We start from the raw sequence: 19,978 nt of genomic DNA on the forward strand, positions 1-19,978 counted from the left end.
TTCCATTCCTGGCTGGCTGGTGGACGTGAGGATCACTTGGTCAATTGCCTCCCTACTACGAAGGTGTCACCGAGATAAGATTTTAGACAGTTCTGGGGAGGAATCGGCTGTCTTGGTACATGTGGGTACCAATTAGAGAATGACACGAGGACAATTTTTCCCTATGCCCGCATTTTCCTTTTCCATTTTCCTGTTCCATCCCGGCGAGTTCTTTTCTTGTCTTTGCCCCATTCCTGCAAGTTCTATCCTCATCTGTACAAGTCTCAAATACTTTAAAATCATTAGTGTTCGAGGCTTCTGCGGTTAAGGCAGAGTTTTCAGGAATGGGGCAGGGATAGGAACAGCAACAAAACTTGTGGGGAAGGGGACAAATTTGTCCCTGTGTTATTCTCTAGTATCAATGACATAGGGAAATGTGGTAGGGAGGTTCTAGAAGCCAAATTTAGGCTCTTAGGTAGGAAGTTAAAATCCAGAACCTCCAGGGTAGCATTTTCAAAAGTGCTCCCTTTTCCATGTGCAGGACCCAAAAGTCATGTAGAACTTCGGAGTCTCAATGCATGGATGAGGTGATGGTGCAGAAAGGAGGGTTTTAGATTTGATAGGAACTGGGCGACATACTGGGGAAGGTGTGGAACTAGGCTGCTGGCATCAACATTAAAAAAGGAAATAGCCTTCACCCAGTTTCGAGTTTAAAAGCTGTTCTAACAGTCACTCAAAAGAGCATGGTTTGGAACAAGGTATCTTTAAAAGATATCATCATAAAAGGGAAGACAGAGCATCCTGATAGTGAGATTGCAATACAGGCCGCAGTATACCAGATTTCCTTAAAATCAGAGCAGGCTGATTTTAAAGGCTGCAAATTATCCATACTAACTGCTGAGCAAATTATAAAGAGATATGACAAACATTGTTTGAAATGTCTGTATGCAAATGCCAGAAACCTGAGAAACAAGATGGGAGAGTTGGAATATAGTGCACTAAATGAAAAGATAGATATAATAGGCATCTCTGAGACCTGGTGGAAGGAAGATAACCAATGGAACACTGTCATACCAGGGAACAAACTATATCGCAGTGATAGGGTGGATTGAATTGGTGGAGTCATAGCGTTATATATTAAGCAGGGACTTGAATCAAATGGACTGAAAATTCTACTGGCACAGAAACACACCTTGGAATCCCTATGGATAGAAATTCCATGTGTAAAGTAGAAAAGAATAGTGATAGGAGTGTACTACCATCTGCCTGACCAGGATGAACGGACAGATGCTGAAATGTTATTGGAAATTAGGGAGGCTAACAAACTGGGCAACACAATAATGGTGATTTCATATTATGTTATATTATATTATATGATATGTTATATTATATGTTATATTATGTTATATGATATTAACTGGGTAAATATAACATCTGGGTATGCTAGGGAGATAAAATTCCTTGATGAAATCAAGGACTGCTTTATGGAGAAGCTGGTTCAGGATCCAACAAGAGACGAAGCAATTCTAGACCTAGTTCTTAGTGGAGTGCGGGAGGTAATGGTACTGAGGCTACTTGATAGCAGTGATCATAACATGATCAGATTTGATATAATCCCTGGAATAAATTCACACAGGAAATGCAATACAACAGCATTTAACTTAAAAAAAGGAGACTATGAGGGTGCTCAGTCCCTCCTGCTCCTCCGGCCTCCTCCTGTGCAATGCAGGCCATAGGCCCCGCCCCGGTGTATCATGTGATGCATGGGGAGGGGCCTAAGGCCCTGATTGGCTCAGGCACCTCCTAAGGGGGCCGGATAATATGTAGATCCTTTGAGCTTTTGATGCAACTTAAGTAGACTCAATTATTATGTGATTGTGATTTAATTATATGCATTTTGTAATTGTACTGTCCTCGAACTATTATGAATGTTTTATTTGTTAACCGCTTAGGTATAGGCGGTCTAGAAATTTTAGAAATAATAGTCCAGTATCTCCCATTCTCTTCCCTATTTCCCACCATTATCCAAGAAGCTCCATACCCTCCCACCTATAGCCCAGCACTCACTCTTCCCTAATATTCTCCATTGTACACCATCTCCTACCCCCCCTCTAATTGCCCTCCATAGTCTACCCCACCCCCAGTCCAGGATGCTCCCTTCCCTTCCCTGAAAATTCAGCTAGCGTGGGTTTTGTGCTGCTTCTTTTTTCCATAAATCTAGTTCCAATATGGGAACTTCCACTGTACGTGTCAGCAAATACCATCTCATTCTGAAAGCAAAATATACATTTTTATTTTCCTTGAATGCTTTAAAAAAACCATTTCTTAGTCCTCTGTCTCTGACTCCTAATTGTAAACCAAGTCTGTGCTTTGTCTGCATGTCTTTGGCTGTGTTTCACTGCCACATGCACCGATGCTCTTTGAGCACCACAATGTTGGCACACATTGCTGAAAATTTCACACCCTCTCTTGCTGGATCAGCAAGCTTAACCTACCAAAATCTGGTCTTGTGCAATGATTTCTGACTGATAATCAATCTTTGTGCGTCTCGACAGTTGTTCCTGGGACACAGACTAGAGCAGGTGGCAGATGTGCCTTGCCTTCTGAGAAAAGAAATAGGAGGCTAGGCTGGATTCTCTTTTATGGACTAAGAGCAGCGTCACAAGTACATACATTTTAATTTTAGAGACCCCTTTCAAGCTGTCTGAAATGTTCAGAAAAACCATCTTTAAGCATCACTGCAGGAACATTTAAATGCAAACTGCTATATTTATGAGGCCATTTTAGAAAGCTCGTTTGGGAATAGCTGTTGTAGAAAGCTTAAATCCACCATTTCAAATGGGGCTTGTTGTAAGTGTGGGGGTGTATTTCCAATTTTATACCTGAAAATCCTAAATGTCAGCTTTTACAGCTGATCTAAGGAAGGTAGATGCCAGCAAACTGCTTGTTTTCCTCTCGTTACTTGAGCAAACCCCAGTTCAAGTGTTTCAAGGCAGATAACAAGAACTTTCTCTGAGGATAAGCAGACATACTATTCACATATGTGGGTGATATCATCCAAGGAACCCAGTACGGACACTACCAAGTGCTTTGTCACTTTAATCTGTAGGCAGCGCCCATGCTGGTGCCTTCCTGCCTGACGCTGGCTAGCAGGACCATGAGCTCTTTGTTTTCCATGGAGCTGAGAAGCTGTGTCTTCAATTTTCTCTTCAGCATGTTGAACCGCCTTCTTTTTTATGCCTTCCTGTACTTATTTTTCAGTATTTTCCTCATACTTTCTTGTTTTTATCGTGTTCCAGTATTTTACCTAACTTTGGTTCATTTTTGTCAAGTTTTAACTTTTTGCCTTCGGGCCACTCCAAGACCTTTTTTCCTCCTGGGAACATTGACTGTTTTCGGCATCCTAGTTTCTCGACCTCACCGGGCCATTGAGGCTGTTTTCCCATCCATGTCAAAGGCTTTAAGAAATGTTCTCAATTTCAGACTCTGACCCACCTAATTGGTCCTGAACAGTGGACATTCACTCAGACCTCTCTCTCCGCATACAAAAGAGGTCACTGAAAGCCCCAAAATTTCCGTTTGAAACACTTTTTGGTATCAACATCGCGCATGGCAGGGGACTTGGAACCTGACCAGCCTCATATGGACTCAAGCATCAACATCTGTATCGAGTTCATTGACACTGCATCCAGAGTGTCGGACCTCGGACTTCCTCTTCATCTATGATTCATGCATCAAGGGACACAGCACGTGGAAAGTTAAGAAGTGCAAAATTCTTCCCCTTGTAGGCACTGAAGACCGCTCATGTCTCCTCTTAGGTGGTAGCTGTTTCTGTTGGTCCTGAGCTTAGTAATAGAAAGAAGCCACCACTAGCACATTACATACACTGCTGCACATCTTAATGATGCCATCCCTCTGCTATGTGTTTATAAATGCCCAGTTTCAAAGCTGCATTCTTTCTGCTTATCTTAGTTTGATTTAAAGGTATACTTAAGAATCTGCTTTCTCCACACTGTATATCTGGGCTGAAAGGATGTGTTTACAGAAAAAATGTAATACAGTACCTGAGAAAAGTTCTTGATACCTAAACTTAAGTGGGAAGAGTTGTCTGCTATCTGCTGTGTGATCTACAAAATGAAATAATTTGCTGTGACAGCTCCTGATTGACAAGGATACGTGCGAGCACATTTCAAATAGGCCATCTTTCCTGGCAGGAGTAGGTGTCAGTGAAATGATGGATTTTATCTTTCTAATTATTGACTGACTTGAAAATGGTTAAATTCCAAATAACAGAGTAACACTTTCTCTCGTAAAGCACATCAAAAATTAAACATTCTGTCATATTTTGTTTTTCAAAAGATGCATCAACTTAATGAACCTGACAGTAACAACTTTATTGCATATGCTCATGCAATTATTGGCTGATTTCAAATGGTTCTGCTTTTAAACTTGAGCTGAAGCACTTCTACTTCATTATAACCTTTTGACTGTGGCATCCAGAAAAATGTGTAAAGAATTTCTAGCCGTATATTTCCTCCCACATCTTCCGAGTTCAGATATCTCACAAGCAGGGCACATGTTTCACATGCTAAAACTGAAACATGTGGAGGATAATTTCCTCTCCGACATAATTTTATGAACCATTTTCAAATGTTTATGTGCTCTTATAAGAATCGAGCTCACCTAAAAGTACTTGTGATGTAGTTTTAAATAAGAACGTAAACATTGCCACAGACTGAAGGTCCATCAAGCCCAACCGTGGCCAATCCAGGTTCCCTCAAAGCTGAGCACATGAACAATCATTCATACATTCTAGCACAGGGGTGTCCAGTCAAGTTTCAAGTTTATGAAAATATTTGATTTGATCGCAAAATCCAAATCCAATGCCATTTACATAAAACAAAGATAACAAGAGGGCGATGCAGTGTTTTCCTCTGCTGCCCCTGGGTGTTTACCCTCTTGCCGGCTCCCTCTTCTGTCTTGCTGCAGCGTTTGCCCCAGAAACATTTTTTTCAGCCAATGTGGCCGAGGGAAGCCAAAAGGTTGGACACCCCTGTTCTAGCAGCTTCGCTCACAGATTTTACATGGTCGCTCACAAAAATACTTGCAAATCTGAAAAATTGTTGGTTTTTAAAACTTGTTACTCACACAAAAATAATCTTAGAACTTTGTCACTCACATGAGAAACAATGTGCACACATCTGGCCAATCCTTAGAGGAAGCATTGGTTCACAAGTACCTGGCAAGATCCCAAAGAGTAAAACAGTGAATTTTCCCAAATCCATCTTAATGGCTTATGGTCCTTCATTTGAGGAAATTATCCAAATCTGCTTTAAACCCCGCTAAGCTAACTGCTTTCACCACATTCTCTAACAATGAATTCCAGAGTTTAATTACATGTTGAGTGAAGAAATATTTTCTCCAGTTTGTTTAAAATCTACTACTTAGTAGCTTTGTCGCATGTCCCCTAGTCCTAGTACATTTGGAAAGAGTAAACATCTACCTGTTCCACTCCAGTAACATTAAAGAAACGGTACGTAAAGGTGAGTTATTTATCTGAGGACATCTCCCTATTACAGTATATATATTTACTTATTCATTTAGTTGTTGTAGTCTATTTTTTACTATTTGAGAAACGTCCACACTAGAATACTTATCAATAATTTTATTGCCACAACCTAGGAATCAGAATCTGAACAAATCCAATCTTCTCACTATTACTAAAACTCTGAACAGTAAAACCACTGACACACAACTAAAGTAAAAATCCATCTGAAAATGAAATAGAAACATGACGGCAGATAAAGGCCAAATGGCCCATCCACAGCATCCACTATCTCCTCCTCTCCCTATTGGCTAAGGCTTTTAACATTTGCATCTTCTCTTCCTATTGGCTAAGGCTCTTTACACCTGCATTGTGAGGTCATAGATCTTTATGATTATAAGTTAAAGCTCTTTACACCTGCATTGTGAGGTCATAGAGCTTTATGGTTATAGAAGCATGATGGCATATAAAGGCCAAATGGCCCATCCAGTCTGCCCATCCACAGCATCTACTATCTCCTCCTCTTCCTATAGGCTAACGCTTTTTACACCTGCATTGTGAGGTCATAGGTCTTTATGATTATAAGTTAAAGCTCTTTACACCTGCATTGTGAGGTCATAGAGCTTTATGGTTATAGAAACATGATGGCAGATAAAGGCCAAATGGCCCGCCAAGTCTGCCCATCCACAGCATCCACTATCTCCTCCTCTCCCTATAGGCTAAGGCTCTTTACCCCTGCATTGTGAGGTCATAGAGCTTTATGATCATAGAAACATAATGGCAGAGAAAGGCCAAATGGCCAATCCTCAGTAACCATTATCTCTTCCTCTCTCTAAGAGATCCCACATGCCTATCCCAGGCTTTCTTGAAATCAGCCACAGTCTCTGTCTCCACCACCTCCACCAGGAGACTGTTCCACGCATCTACCACCCTTTCTGTAAAAAAGTATTTCCTTATATTACTCCTGAGCCTATCACCTCTTAACTTCATCTTATGCCCACTCATGCACATTTACACCATGTAGGTGTTTAAATGTCTCTATCATATCTCCCCTCTCCCGCCTTTCCTCTTTAACTCTGTCCCCATACGCCTTATGACGAAGATAGACCACGCACGTAGTCATGGTGTTATAAGACTGTACTGTATATTGTAATCATCTAATCCCACATAGGTTTTTGGAACACTTCTTCAATATCAGAAATATGTTCTGAAATGAAGGGACTCATTAAGGACAGAACGAGGAGTTGTGAGGACAAGATGTCAGACGTTCAGCCAAGGGACTTTGAGCTAATATGACATATTCTCCAATAAAGTGATTTTTTTGAACTATACACCCTTGGCTGAACGTCTGACATCTTGTCCTCATGATTCCTCGTTGTGTGCTTTCGTCTCATCGTTGAGACCTGCCCTTGGCTTCTGATTCAGGGACTCATTAAGGGCCAGATTCTACAAAAGCCGCCGAAAGTTAGACAGCGGTAGCCACCCTACCACCGCCTAACTTAATTGGTTTAAGTGGCGCGCTAATTGGTCATGCCATTAAAACTCAATTAAACCCTTGTTAAAAAAAATAGTCGCCATTATGCGACCTCCGGGACTGGCGCCCAGGTCCATGATGGCTGGTGGAGCATAGTAACGCTGAAGCCTGGAATTAGTCCTGGCTAGGGGTGACGATGGACTTTGGTGTCACTTTGTGCTGCTAGCTGTGATTCAGGAAGGAGCTACATTTCCGGTCCTAGGGTCCTTGGGAGCTGCAATTCTGGAAGCAGCAACTGTTGCTGACACGTGGCAGGTGTCGTTTACAGAATCAGGGCCTAAATTAATGTAAACTGTTCTGAGGAAATAAATCAATGCAAAATAATGGTGAATTAGGTGCCCTCTTGAGACTGATTTCTTATGTCTGTGGATTTAAACGATGCTATACATGGATCTTATAGGTCCACAGCTAGAAAAGCCCAAATGACGATATGATAGTCTCTTAATGGCATTTTCTTAATATTCAGCTGATTTCATATGTACTAGACCACCATTATATGGTAACGGCATTTTGTGCACAATTTCATTAAAATACAGTATATGTTTTAATAGAACTTTACACAAAGATTTTCATAACTTAAGCCTCTTGTAAGCTTTCTTCCATGGAAGTTTTTCCTCAAGTTTATTATAGACTTGGAATCCCACAAATGGTAAGAACTTTCTAAGCAATTAAGAGAAGGGAGAGGCTTTGTGAAAGTGAGGGTAGGGAGAAGAACTACAGTTTGCAATAGGAAAGCAGGGAGGGAAAAACATAAGGGTGTCTGTGTGTGCCTTCAGGATCCAATCAGTAGGAAGAGGAAAAGGTAGTGGAAGGAGGGCTATGAGAAGATATTTCGGTTCTTTTTCATGGCATGGGAACTCATGCAATTCTTATCTGCAACTTTTACGAATCTCAATTTTAAACTCATTTGGCACGATACTTGAGCTCACTCAGAAATTTTACATAAATCTTGCAAATGGCACGTGCTAGAATGCCAAATAGCATGTCATACACTTCACATTTGCAAAATAATAGTGCTTCGTATTTGGTATTTCACCTCACATGACTGCATCTGTAATCCTATTCATGGTTTGGTAAATCAGGGCCTTAGGCTGTTCTCTACTTCAGTGTTAAACTAGTATAAGAAACATGATGATTCTTTAGAAAAGTTCATGAAAAGGTAATAACGTGATTGACGTACAAGATAAGGTGTCTGAAATGTTGAGCAAATTAAAAATAAGGGCATCCTGGATTGCAGATTATATGTCAGGATAATTTTATTGACTTTTAAATCCTGTCATAATTCAATAGATACACTCATTGTGCCTATGGCAATAAGTGAAGACTCTTTAGAACAAGCAGAAACAAAGAACAAAAGCATTTAAGATAGAGGGAGTTGCATAATAGAAAGAGGAATTTGTAGTTTTGACAGATGATAATATTATATATACTAGCATCGGGACATTTCCCAAATTTAAATGGGCAAGGCAATTCTATAACTGAGTGTGCAGTTTCATGTGGCTTAACTGGTACCGAAATGTGCCAAGTGCACAATGCTCTATTCTCTCCGGCCATGGTAACAACGTAGACTAGTGCAGATTCCGCACATGGCATGGCGCACCTGCCATAACTGGTCATGCCACTGTTGCTTTAGTTGTGCCCAGATGCCCTTATAGAAGTGGGGCGAAGCGCATACCATCGTGACACCTACCTCAAGGCACCAAGTTGTAGAGTTGCCCCCAGAGGTTTTACTATTTTACACTAAGAAGCAGTTATTCTATAAGTAGGCGCTTCTGCTTCCCTTTACGCATGTAAGAACTACCTGGTATAATGGAGTATGTATCAGGGCAATAACGTTCTTACATAGTAGATGATGGCAAATAAAGACCTGAATGGTCCATCCAGTCTGCCCAAACTTACCCACCCTTTAAATTACTGATTCAATATTTTTTTTCTTCTTCTTCCTAGCTATTTCTTCACCCAATGGCTGGGTTTTTGTTTTTTTTTAATTATAGTATACACTCTGGGCAATCAGCAAATTCTCCAATCTTATACTCTGAGTCTACTATGGATATATATTGAAGGCTTTGTAGACTCAGGGTATAAGATTGGAGAATTTGTGTAAATGTAGCTGGCAGTGGGGAGTAGTTTCATAGTTAGAGCAGTGGGCTGAGAACCAGAGGAGCTCAGGTCAAATCTCACTGCTGCTCTTTGTGATCTTGTTTTTTTAAATTATGAGTGTTACTCACATGAGAAACAATATGCACACATCTGGCCAATCCTTAGAGGAAGCATTGGTCACAAGTACCTGGCAAGATCCCAAAGAGTAAAACAGTGAATTTTCCCAAGTCCATCTTAATGGCTTATGGTCCTTCGTTTTAGGAAATTATCCAAATCTGTTTTAAACCCTGCTAAGCTAACTGCTTTCACCACATTCTCTAACAACGAATTCCAGAGTTTAATTACATGTTGAGTGAAGAAATATTTTCTCCAGTTTGTTTAAAATCTCCTACTTAGTAGCTTCATTGAATGCCCCCTAGTCCTCAGAATTGTAAATGTAGCGAGTAAGAAATTTTTTAAATAAATAAATAAAAATAATAAGTCACTTAATCCTCTCTTGCCTCAGGTACAAAATATACCTAATGATAGCTTTCAGGTGCGCAGTTGGTATATAAGAAATTAAACAAAATAAACTTGCAGAGCTAAATATTCAGTCCACAGCAGTGAGCGATTTTTTTAGCCAGCACTAGCTCTGTGCCCAGATTTTCAATGCCAGGCTGTCCAGACACCAGCACTGAATATATGGGTATATATAGCCAGCCAACACTTAGCCGGTTAAAGGACTAATTGGATATGTGAAATGGAACAAAGATATGACTGTATCTGACATGTTTCTGTGTTCTGATTGGGTCTAGAAACCACCACCTCTTGGGTACAGCAAATATAATCTCTGTTTGTAACAGTCCATTCGCTGTGGCATAATTCCTGTGTGCTTTTATCCACTCTTATGTCCTGTATCAATGGGTGTCAGTGTGCAAGTGTTTCTGTAAACTATGTTAAGTTCTAGTTCTTAGGGTTGACTTTCCCTTAATCTGTGACTGGATAATCAGGGGTCTACTAGATCTTGCAGTAGTCAAAACTCAATGAAATCGGCCACTTCAGATCCCTCTAACAAGAAAATCAGGAAGACCTTCATTTTCTCTTAATGTTCCATGTTTGGCGTCATGATTTTTGCCGGTGTCTGGGTCTTGCTGCATCTTACAAGCGGAACTGATGTTTCAGTTATCATGCCGTGGTTTTCATCAGTTATTTTTCTATAATGCATTCTCTGCCCTGTTTGGTTGGGGTTTCAATGGGTGAAATTTTAAGACAGGAAAGTTAGTTAGTCACAAATTAAAATTTTGGGGAGAAAGTTTGTTGGAACAGCTCGGACTCTGAAGTGGGAAATTCTGTAGGTTACCCTCTAAGACTCTGGAGGAGGAAGGCAAGAAAAAAAAAATGGATCATGTTACAGTACGTTGTTTCTTAACGATGCTCATTGGCTACCTATAACTCACTGGATATCTTACAAAACCCTCTTCACTTTCAAAGCAAGATCTGAACATACGCTGGCATTCATCGACCAATTGCTGTTACCATACTGCCCCTCTAAATCACTTTGTTCGACCCAACAAAATCTCCTTTCAATCCCCTATTGTTTATGATGCCACCTGGAAAACTATCTTCTCAGTCACTGCATCAACCCTATGGAATGCCCTACCCAATTACCCAAGACAAGAAGACTGCGTAGCAAAATTCAAATCCAATCTGTTTAAAGATGCCTTCGCCATATAATTCTAATCATCAAGACTTCCTTCCTTCCTTCTATGTTGCCCTCTTTCTTTTATTTTTTATAGAAATATAATGCAATTAGTTTCCCTTCTTCACTCTTGTAGTGAGTATTGGTTTCATGTTTATTCGTACCTGTCTTCGTCAACAATTTTTTAGAAACTTATTATATTTTAATTCTGTATAGTACACCGCTTAGACTATTAGATAGGCGGCATATTAAATTAAAATTAAACTTGAAATTAAATAATCTGACTATCTTACTATCTCCACTGCCTCTTTGATGCTTCTTGGCCACCAACAACAATGTGTTTGTGTTTTTTTTGTTTGGTTTTGTTTTGCTCATTTTCATATGTTATTAACTTGCAGTGACATTGAAAAGACATGAGAAATATTAACAACATATTCTAATTACCACCCATCCCTATTATTTTCTGTTTTTAATCTGAATCATATCTCCCAATCTGATTTTTATATGATCTGTATTCTGAGCTTAGTTTTTTAATTTAACATAACACAAAACTCACTTGTATACCGCAAATACCATTAAGTTCTATGCGGTTCACAAAGACTAGTAATACAAATGAATAAACATCCAATGTCTAACTTCTGAAAGATTCCCTAAAAAGATACATCTTTAATGCACGTCGAAATTGTTGATACGAATTTGGGAATATGACTATATGAGTTAAATCCCTAGTCCATAAGGCTGCCTGAAAAGATAGCAATCGTTCCTGAAATTTCTTATAATGTTCCTCATGCTGAGTATTCATCTAGTGGATCAGGTGATAAACCTTAACAGCAAGAATAATAGTGGAGGAATAGCCTAGTGGTTAGTGGGAACTGGGTTCAAGTCCCACAGCAGCAACTTGTGACTCTGGGCAAGTCACTTAACCCTCCACTGTAAACTGCTTTAATTGTAACTACACAAAGGCAATACGTCAAATCCCATTGCAGAGGTTGTGGTAAGAGCAGATAGCGTAGCTGGTTTTAAGAAAGGTTTGGACAAGTTTCTGAGGAAAAGTCCATAGTCTGTTATTGAGAAAGACACAGGGGAAGCCTCTGCTTGCCCTGGATCGGTAGCATGGAATATTGCTACTTCTTGGGTTTTGGCCAAGTCTGGTGACCTGGATTGGCCACCATGAGATTGATGGACCATTGGTCTGATCCAGTTAAGGCTATTCTTAGGCTCTTATGCCCTTTCCTCTTCCTAATGATAAACCCATTATCACATTGAATATAAAGCAGAGCTACAAAAATGCAAATCAATTGCCACTTCTCTTTCCTGATAGTCAACTGTGTTTAATTTTTTGTTCCTTTTCTGAAGGTGCTGTTTGTGGAAAGAGCACAGCAATAGCATACTAAAATGTGCTCTGGTCTGAGATTCTTAACAGGGGTCCTAATGTTTCTTGTTAAAGTATTGCGCTTACATTTGAATTATGATGTTATATATATATATTTTTTTTTACATCTACTAGATGTGTATGAAGCTGTTGCAACAATTTGTTTCTATAATGTTGCCGCAACACCACAATGTCAGGTCAGCAATAAAATTAATAACCAGAGCGTGGCTCCAGTAACATTATTATTGGTCTTGGCCATCTCTGCTTTTTGTTGTTTCTCTTCTGAGATTCTCAACATAAAGTAGTACTGATTGCTTCTAAGCTGGTATAGACTGGACTTTCTTCATAATCATAAAACGATTTCCGCCCTGGAAGTCAAAGTTGACCTTTCATTGTCCACATTTTCTATATGTATCTCTGTCTTAAAGTGCTGATGAGATATACAACCCTTATCATTATAAGTGGTCTCACTTGCTTTTCTTTTCTTTTTCTTCACAATACCCACGTCAAAAGAAGGTATGAAACAACTTTTAACAAGAGGTCCTCAGAATGCTAGTGATACACTGCATGCACTTTTACTGTTGACATGAAGGACACATAAGATATCATGGAAATAAATATGATTGCATAAAGGTCACTCTGAGAATGAGAAGATGAGCATTCAGTATGGCTTACTCTAGATTCTTTGTGTAACCAGTCAGGATTAAGGATTTACTCTCCCAAACATAGGTAGATAATAAGGTATTTTTCTGGTAGGTGAGAAGGTAAATAATCTTCTGTTCTATGGCAGAGGCATGCTAAGGTGAATTTTAATTATGACTAAATTGTAGTATTACTCTTTCCTACCCTGAACATCTGTTCCCTTCAGGACTGATGATTTATGCAGGCTATCAGAGCAGACAGCTTGCTACAGCTTATGTTACGCTTTGTGGGAAGCTGGTGGTACTATCTAAAAAAAAAAAAAAGAGTCAAGTATTTCTATGGAAAGTAGCCAGTATACCAGTTTCATGGGGGATGGGAATTGAGGAGGTCATTTTAACAGTGGAGTCAAATTCTGGCTTTTTTTGCAGCCCACCTTTTACTAATGAAGAAAGCGACATGGTCCATTAATGGCTTGGTGCTTCCTACTGATATAAAGAGGAGGAAAGCCAAGTCCATCCTGTCCCATCATATAAAGAAACTTACTGAAAAGTCCACTGTTAGAATCTTGGTCTTCAAGAATGGTACCGGGCAGGAAGCTTGTGAAATGGTTGCAGAAAAGGATCAAATGGAAAAGGTACCATTGCAGCTGTCCATTCCTATAGAATACAAGAAAACACTGAAAGAACCTGCTATGCCATAACACATGAAAGATCTTATCTATAAAAGTGTGGTTGTGTTCATATGCCTCATATTTATATTATAAGTTACCATCAGTAGCTTATAGATTATGGCATGCATTTAAAAAACTGGGTGTACATTGATATATCAGATAACTCACTAATCACTAACACATTTCCTTTGTGGTATGACATTTATTCCTAGAAAAATTAATCTTTTTATAAGAACCAGTGTCCTGGATTTATGGACAATATTTCCTTAGACTGTATGCTGTTATTTTAAAAATAATGGAAAATAGAAATATAGAAAATGATGTCAGAAGAAGCCTATCAAACCAACAGATTAGACTCTAGAACTTTCTCAGAGATCTTTTGTTCTTGTCCCAGGCTTTCTTGAATTCTGATTTGTCTTGTCTCCTCCATCTCTACTCCACTAGAAGGTTGTTTCACACATTCGCTACTTGCTGTATTTCCTTAGCTTACTCCTGCGTCTGCCCCTTTTTACGCTTGTCTCTCCAATTCAACTCTCACTTTACCTGTGCAGGTCAAACATCAACGTCTCCGATCTTATATTTGTTCCTCCCCTTCCTCTCTCCCTTTCTCATGTGCTCTATGGAATGTCAGTTCTGCCGCCAACAAGCTTGCTTACATTCATTTTCTTGCTCTAACTGAGGAGAAATGGAATAGATTCAGGAGTAATCTAAGGAAATACATTTTTATGGAAAGGGTGGTGGATGCTGTGGGACCGGGATCCTGGCGAGGCCTAGTAACTCCACAGAATCCCAGTCTTGGCGCGAGCGTAACCGTGGTGGGCCACAGCTGGCCTGGTGCCTCCCATAAACTGCACACCACACTGGCCGGGTTTTGTCCAAATATCTCACTTTTATTTATCCACAAGAAAAGTTTCAAACAAAAAAGGTCAAAATTTGGCATTCAAAGTAAAAACCCAAAACAATCCAATTTTCTCTTGTTCTGCTTTCTTTCTCCTATGTGCCAGTTCTTATCACTGCACCCTTTAGTGCTGGCCAATTTAAGTTCACAAATTAAGAACATAAAATACAGTTCCTGTTAGGTATTATTTCCACAAGCAGTGCTAGAACCGTACCTGCCTTGGCAATAGTTAGGCTACCTGGTTCTAGGCACTAATGAGGCTTCTGGTAGATTTGAGTGGCACTTCCCTTTTCCTAGGAGCAGAGAGACTTGTACTCCCACAGGTGTAGCCACTGTTCCACTTATCTAACCCAACAGTAAATTCAGCAGCTTCCAGCCCAGGTTGAAACCAGGATACAAAATCCTTCACAAAACATAAAACTCAAAAAGGAAGAAACAAAACAAAACAAAACCCTTTCACCAAGGAAAAAGGACATTCAGGCTTTCCTAAACCTATTCCCATTCCATAGGTTGTTCTTCCCCAGAAGACATAGCATTACTCTCTAACCAGTCCATATCACAAACCTCAGATTGTGTTTCAGGGTTTTGCATTTCCCTATCCTGGTGAGAACTTCTCAAGGCTGGCCAAAAGTTAGCTGCTGTAGCTGGTTTCCTTCTCAGCTTCCCCTGAGCTTCCAGTCCCAGCTGTCCCTCCTCTCCCTCTCTCTGACGAGGGAACCTCAGAAAAAGGGAGACTCGGCCCATAACCATGCCCCCTTACAGCAGCTTTAGCTAATTCCTTAAAGAGCCCTGTCCTTCCCGTTCCAGCCTGAGCTCTGTGAGCTTTTAAAGGGACAGGCTCCCTCTTAACCTTGTGCTCAGGATTTTCCCTATACTCAGGATATTTCTTCTCCTTAGTCCCTGGAACATTATTAATGCTTCCCTGAGCTTTTCCCTGGGCTTTATTAGGACTAGCCAGATCCCTGTCACAATGCGTGGAACAGTTTTCTGGATTATCTGAATTCAAGAAAGCATAGGACAAGCACATAGGATCTCTAAGAAACAGGAAAGATAGTGGATGTTATGGATGGGCAGACTGAATAGGCCCTTGGTATTTATCTGCCATCATTTTCTCTATTTTTTATGGTCTTTCTCTAAAGACTCTGCTTCATTGGCTAACATGGTGTTGTTAGGCTGTTGCTTTTCCCTTCTTACAGGTTTCAGCTTCTTCTTCTACCTCTCTTCTTCCTTTGAAGTTTACCCTATGCACCTGTTGACTACCTTTTTGCATAGATGTCATTTATCAACCCTCTGATAAATCCATCTCTTCTTTTTTCATTGACTTCTGGCTTTTCTTCTTTCTCAAACAATTCTCCCTTTCCCTTATTTTTGTGGACTTTAACATCCCACTGAATCTTATGCCTCTAAAGTTCTTGCATAGCTAAAGACAATGAGATTAAAGCTCTACTACCCCAGCTTGCCAGCATGGTCATGCCTTGATCTTGTCCTCTTCTCCAATTTCTCCATCTCAGCTCTTCCCCTCTCTTATCATCTGATAACTTTCATACTTAATCACTCTTCCCCCCCCCCCCTCAGTCTTATGCAGTCATTACCAGCCCATTTAGGAATCTTCAGGCTGTTGACCTCTGTACCGTTCCACCTTTCCTTTCATCCTCTGTCAATGAGACTGACTCTTCCTATGATTTATTTATTCTCTCTTCTGCTGTAGCCATGTTCCTCCCATTTTCCCATTCTATTAAGCTGGTTGACGTCCAGAATCTGCTGTTGCATACTTTGCTGAATACCTTTGGCTAAAATCTTATGCCCATGCTGATTTCATACCTTTCAAATTCTTTCTGATCTCTTCCCAGTCTACTTTAGCATATGCCAAACAGGACTAATAGTCCATTTTCCAAATTCTCTTGCTGTCTCTTTGTCAAACTGAACTTCCTCTCTAAAGTTAGGATCAGTCTGGGGGTAGAGTTTGGGTAAGCTGCTACTTAACTGCTAACTGGACTAAGAAAACGATAAAGTTATGGCATCTTATATCCATTGAATTAACCGGGTACTGGTCAGAATATCATTTAACTTCCAGGTGACTACCCGAATAGTCAATGCTAGAAGCCAGACATGGCCCAGCATTGAATATTCAATCTTATCTCTGTGACTGCGACTGGTTTTGAATCTTGCCAAGTAGAATGTAAAGCTTATATGTATTTCTTTTTTGAAGTTTTTAGATATGTGCACTGTTAAATTGAATCTTAGTTCACCTGCAAAATGGCTCTATGGCTTGGATGGAAGAAAAATTGAAGATCTTTTAAGTAGTAAGTACTAAGATGTATTTTAGAGCATAGGGCCAAATTTTCTAAGGCTGGGCATGCGCTAATTAATATGTACTATGAGCCACACTGCCCCAAAGAATAAAACAGAGCACACGGACTTTAGTGCAGAGAATATGATGAGAAAAGAAGACCACGTGGCATGTCTTATCTGCCCGTCTACACCAATTGCTCCACTTTACAACTCCTTCTTCTCCCTCAAAGACCCTCTAGGCCAGATTCTGTAAATGGCACTGTTAAGTTAGGCAATGGTAGACACCTTACTGCCGCCTAACTTAATTGGTTTTAATCGGTGTGGTAATTGACCACGTCGTTAAAAACCATTATAAACTCGTTAAAATAAGTATGCACAGTAGATGCCTACATTGTAATCACATCTTTGGAAGCATTAATGGTGCTTAAGGTCAAAGTAGGCATCAAAAGAACTTAGGTGCCCAGTAAAACCCTGGCCTACGTTGCTTATCCCAAACTGCTTTCGTTTCAACCAAGTCTACTGAGAGGCTGTTCCCGTGACAGATCTGTGGCATGTTTTAGCTTTCAGTTTATTCTCTGTGTACAATCACATAATCGTAGGAATTAGCATTCTTAACTCATTTTCTTTTTCTGGGCTTAGTTGTAGGAGTTCCTATAATATCATAGTTGCTTCTGAGTTGTTTTAAGAGTGATTGCCTAAAACTTTAATTATGACAATGTTTCATTTGATATTCATTGTGATGCTGTTAATAGTAAGGGCTTAATGTGATAGTCATGTAGATTTAATACGCATGCCCATGTGAACTCTATTTTAATTTAGCAATTAATAAAATGCCAAGTTCTCTAGTGTATGTAGTCTGATTATTTCTCAAGGGTAATGTCGAGTGTGTGTAGCAGCAGATTCTAGTGAGGGTCCATGTCCTGCTTTTGAAGGAGCCCTGCCCTATGTTGATTAGTGGAAATGGTCCCAGTTAATATTTGGTTGCAATAAAGCAGCAGTGATTGCTACACCCAGAAACAAATCGCAAATTATATTTCACTTCAAATGACGATTACCTAAAAAAATAGTCTGTGAATAATAAGGACGAATGCTGCTTACGCACACAGACGCGTTTGTGACGTACATGTCATCTATTGTAGTGTACACGTATGAAGGGAATTTTAAAACCAAAGTAAAATTCTGGAATCTTTTCGAGGCACTGCTCTAGTTCCTTATATTTCCATTCCTAAGTAACACGTATAAGCCTTTGATCTAGGTCTGTTTTAATCAGACTATAAGCTCTTTTGAGCAGGGACCATTTGCGAGCGTCTGATAGCCCAGGACAAATGCCAGGAAGTTCTGCTTCACACAGCGGGTGGTGGACACCTGGAACGCTCTCCCGGGGGAGATTGCTGCAGAACCCACCGTCCTAGGATTTAAGGGCAAGTTAGATGCACATCTCCTCGGAAGGCAAATAGAGGGATAGCGGTGACTAAGTTTTCGCCAGGTCGCACCTGGCCGGGCCTCCGCATGAGCGGATCACCGGACTTGATGGACCTAGGGTCTGATCCAGTGATGGCAGTTCTTATGTTCTTAATAGTAGTAGGAGTGGTAGTAATAGTTTGTAGAAATGTGCCTAAGAGGATTAGGGGCCTTTCAATTTGAGCTTGAAGCCAATTTACTCATTTCTAGAATTTCCCCCCAAATGCAAAGCAAAAGTTGCATGAGCAATGCTGCACTTCCCTTTCTGCAGACTACCTGAAACAGTCATACCTTCATGCTGAAAGTGAAATGAAATATATTATCTTGTAAAAGAAACTCTTTTGTTTCTCCTGGTGAAAAGAAAGTCTGTTTTATTTCCTCTGAAACAAAATGTTTACAAGGAGGCAAGTGTGACGTAGAGGAAATGCAAAACACTAACCACACAGATCAGGTCGCTAGACTCACTAAAGACCTTCCTCTTCCGCCCATTGGGCCATTAAAAGCTGCCTCCTCAATAGACTTCTCTTCGTACTCTTCGCTATGACCAGTCTGGTCTGTTTTCAAACGATTGTGAATGTCTACTTGTAACCCGTTCTGAGCTTCTGGGAGAACGGGATAGAAATCGAAATAAATAAATAAATAAAACATAGGCATACGTTGTGAAAACGCTGGAGGAAATGAATCATTTCCATGTAATGCTACCTAAAATGTATAAAAGTTAAAAGTTAACTTATTGTGAGCCTTACCTTTTACAGAGTAATTAACAGTTGATTTTCCTAGCTCTTGCAAATCATTTTGGAATTTATACATCTCCACTTTTTCTTTTTAGTTTTCATCTTTTCTTATTATTCTTGCTCCACCTCATGATTGTTAACCGAGTCGAGCTCCATTTTTATAAAGATGACCTAGCCTATAAATTTAAGGTTTAATTTAGTTTAGCATGTGATGAGAGCAGTTAGCTTAACAGGGTTTAAAAAAGGTTTGGATAATTCCCTAAAAGAAAAGTCCATAAGCCATTATTAAGATGGATGTGGAGGATCCACTGCTTATTCCTAGGATAATCAGCATAAAATCGGTTTTACTCTTTGAGATCTTGCCAGGTAGTTGTGACCTGGGTTGCCCACGATTGTAAACAGGATACTGGACTTGACGGATCATAAGGAATAGCAACAGGATTTGAAGCTATGACTATTAATGTCCATATATAGTTAATATCTTGTTTTACTGTTTTATAATACTAATACAATTGATTATACTGTCATCAATACATCAACCAGGAATCAATGAACTGTGGGGCTGACATCCAATAATGACCTGAACTGTCACTTGGGCATCCTAATTGCCAGGATGTTCCAGGTGCCAATTTTCATAACCTTGCAAGGTGTCCCAGCCGTGTGCGTCCAAAGTTCAAGGGGGCGTGGTGGAGGTGTGTTATGGGCAGGCTTAGACTTAGATTCTTGTTGCAATAATCAAACCTTTCCCAGGATATCCAGGACAGAACTTAGAGGTCCAGAGCTAGGCCTGTTTTAGACGCACCTAAATGCAACAAAGATACCCAAAATGACTAAATGACCACTGCAGGGATTAAGTAATAATCCTCCACACTCCCCCAGTGGTCAGTGATCCCCTTCCACCCCCCAAAATCTGAATGAAATAGTACCTACCTGTCTCTAAAGTAGCCTGGTAAGCCATAGAGAGAAAGGCCAGGCCCATAAGCCACTCTAACCACTATATTTATGGTGGAAAGTGTGAGTCTAACAAAACCCACCACAATCCTACTGTACTGCCATTTAGATGCCACCTACAG

General features: G+C 40.0%; 1 protein-coding gene across 10 annotated transcripts in view; it reads left to right on the forward strand.

Annotated features, from left to right (window-relative positions):
- The window catches only part of DCDC1 (doublecortin domain containing 1), a 209,531-nt gene that overhangs the window by 17,084 nt on the left and 172,469 nt on the right, over positions 1–19,978 (forward strand). For 9 of the 10 annotated variants that reach the window (XR_004537631.1, XM_033928555.1, XM_033928557.1 and 6 more), the window contains 2 exons: positions 13,279–13,484; positions 16,628–16,721. Coding sequence is in view for 8 of the 10 variants with exons in the window: in XM_033928555.1 (XP_033784446.1) it covers positions 13,279–13,484; positions 16,628–16,721 (300 nt within the window). In the remaining 2 variants the exon portion in view is untranslated. Of the gene's footprint in view, positions 1–13,278; positions 13,485–16,627; positions 16,722–19,978 lie in introns of those variants that run through there. The other variant, XM_033928561.1, reaches the window with a different exon arrangement.

This window comes from Geotrypetes seraphini, chromosome 19, assembly GCF_902459505.1.
Source record: "Geotrypetes seraphini chromosome 19, aGeoSer1.1, whole genome shotgun sequence".
NCBI lineage: Eukaryota > Metazoa > Chordata > Amphibia > Gymnophiona > Dermophiidae > Geotrypetes > Geotrypetes seraphini.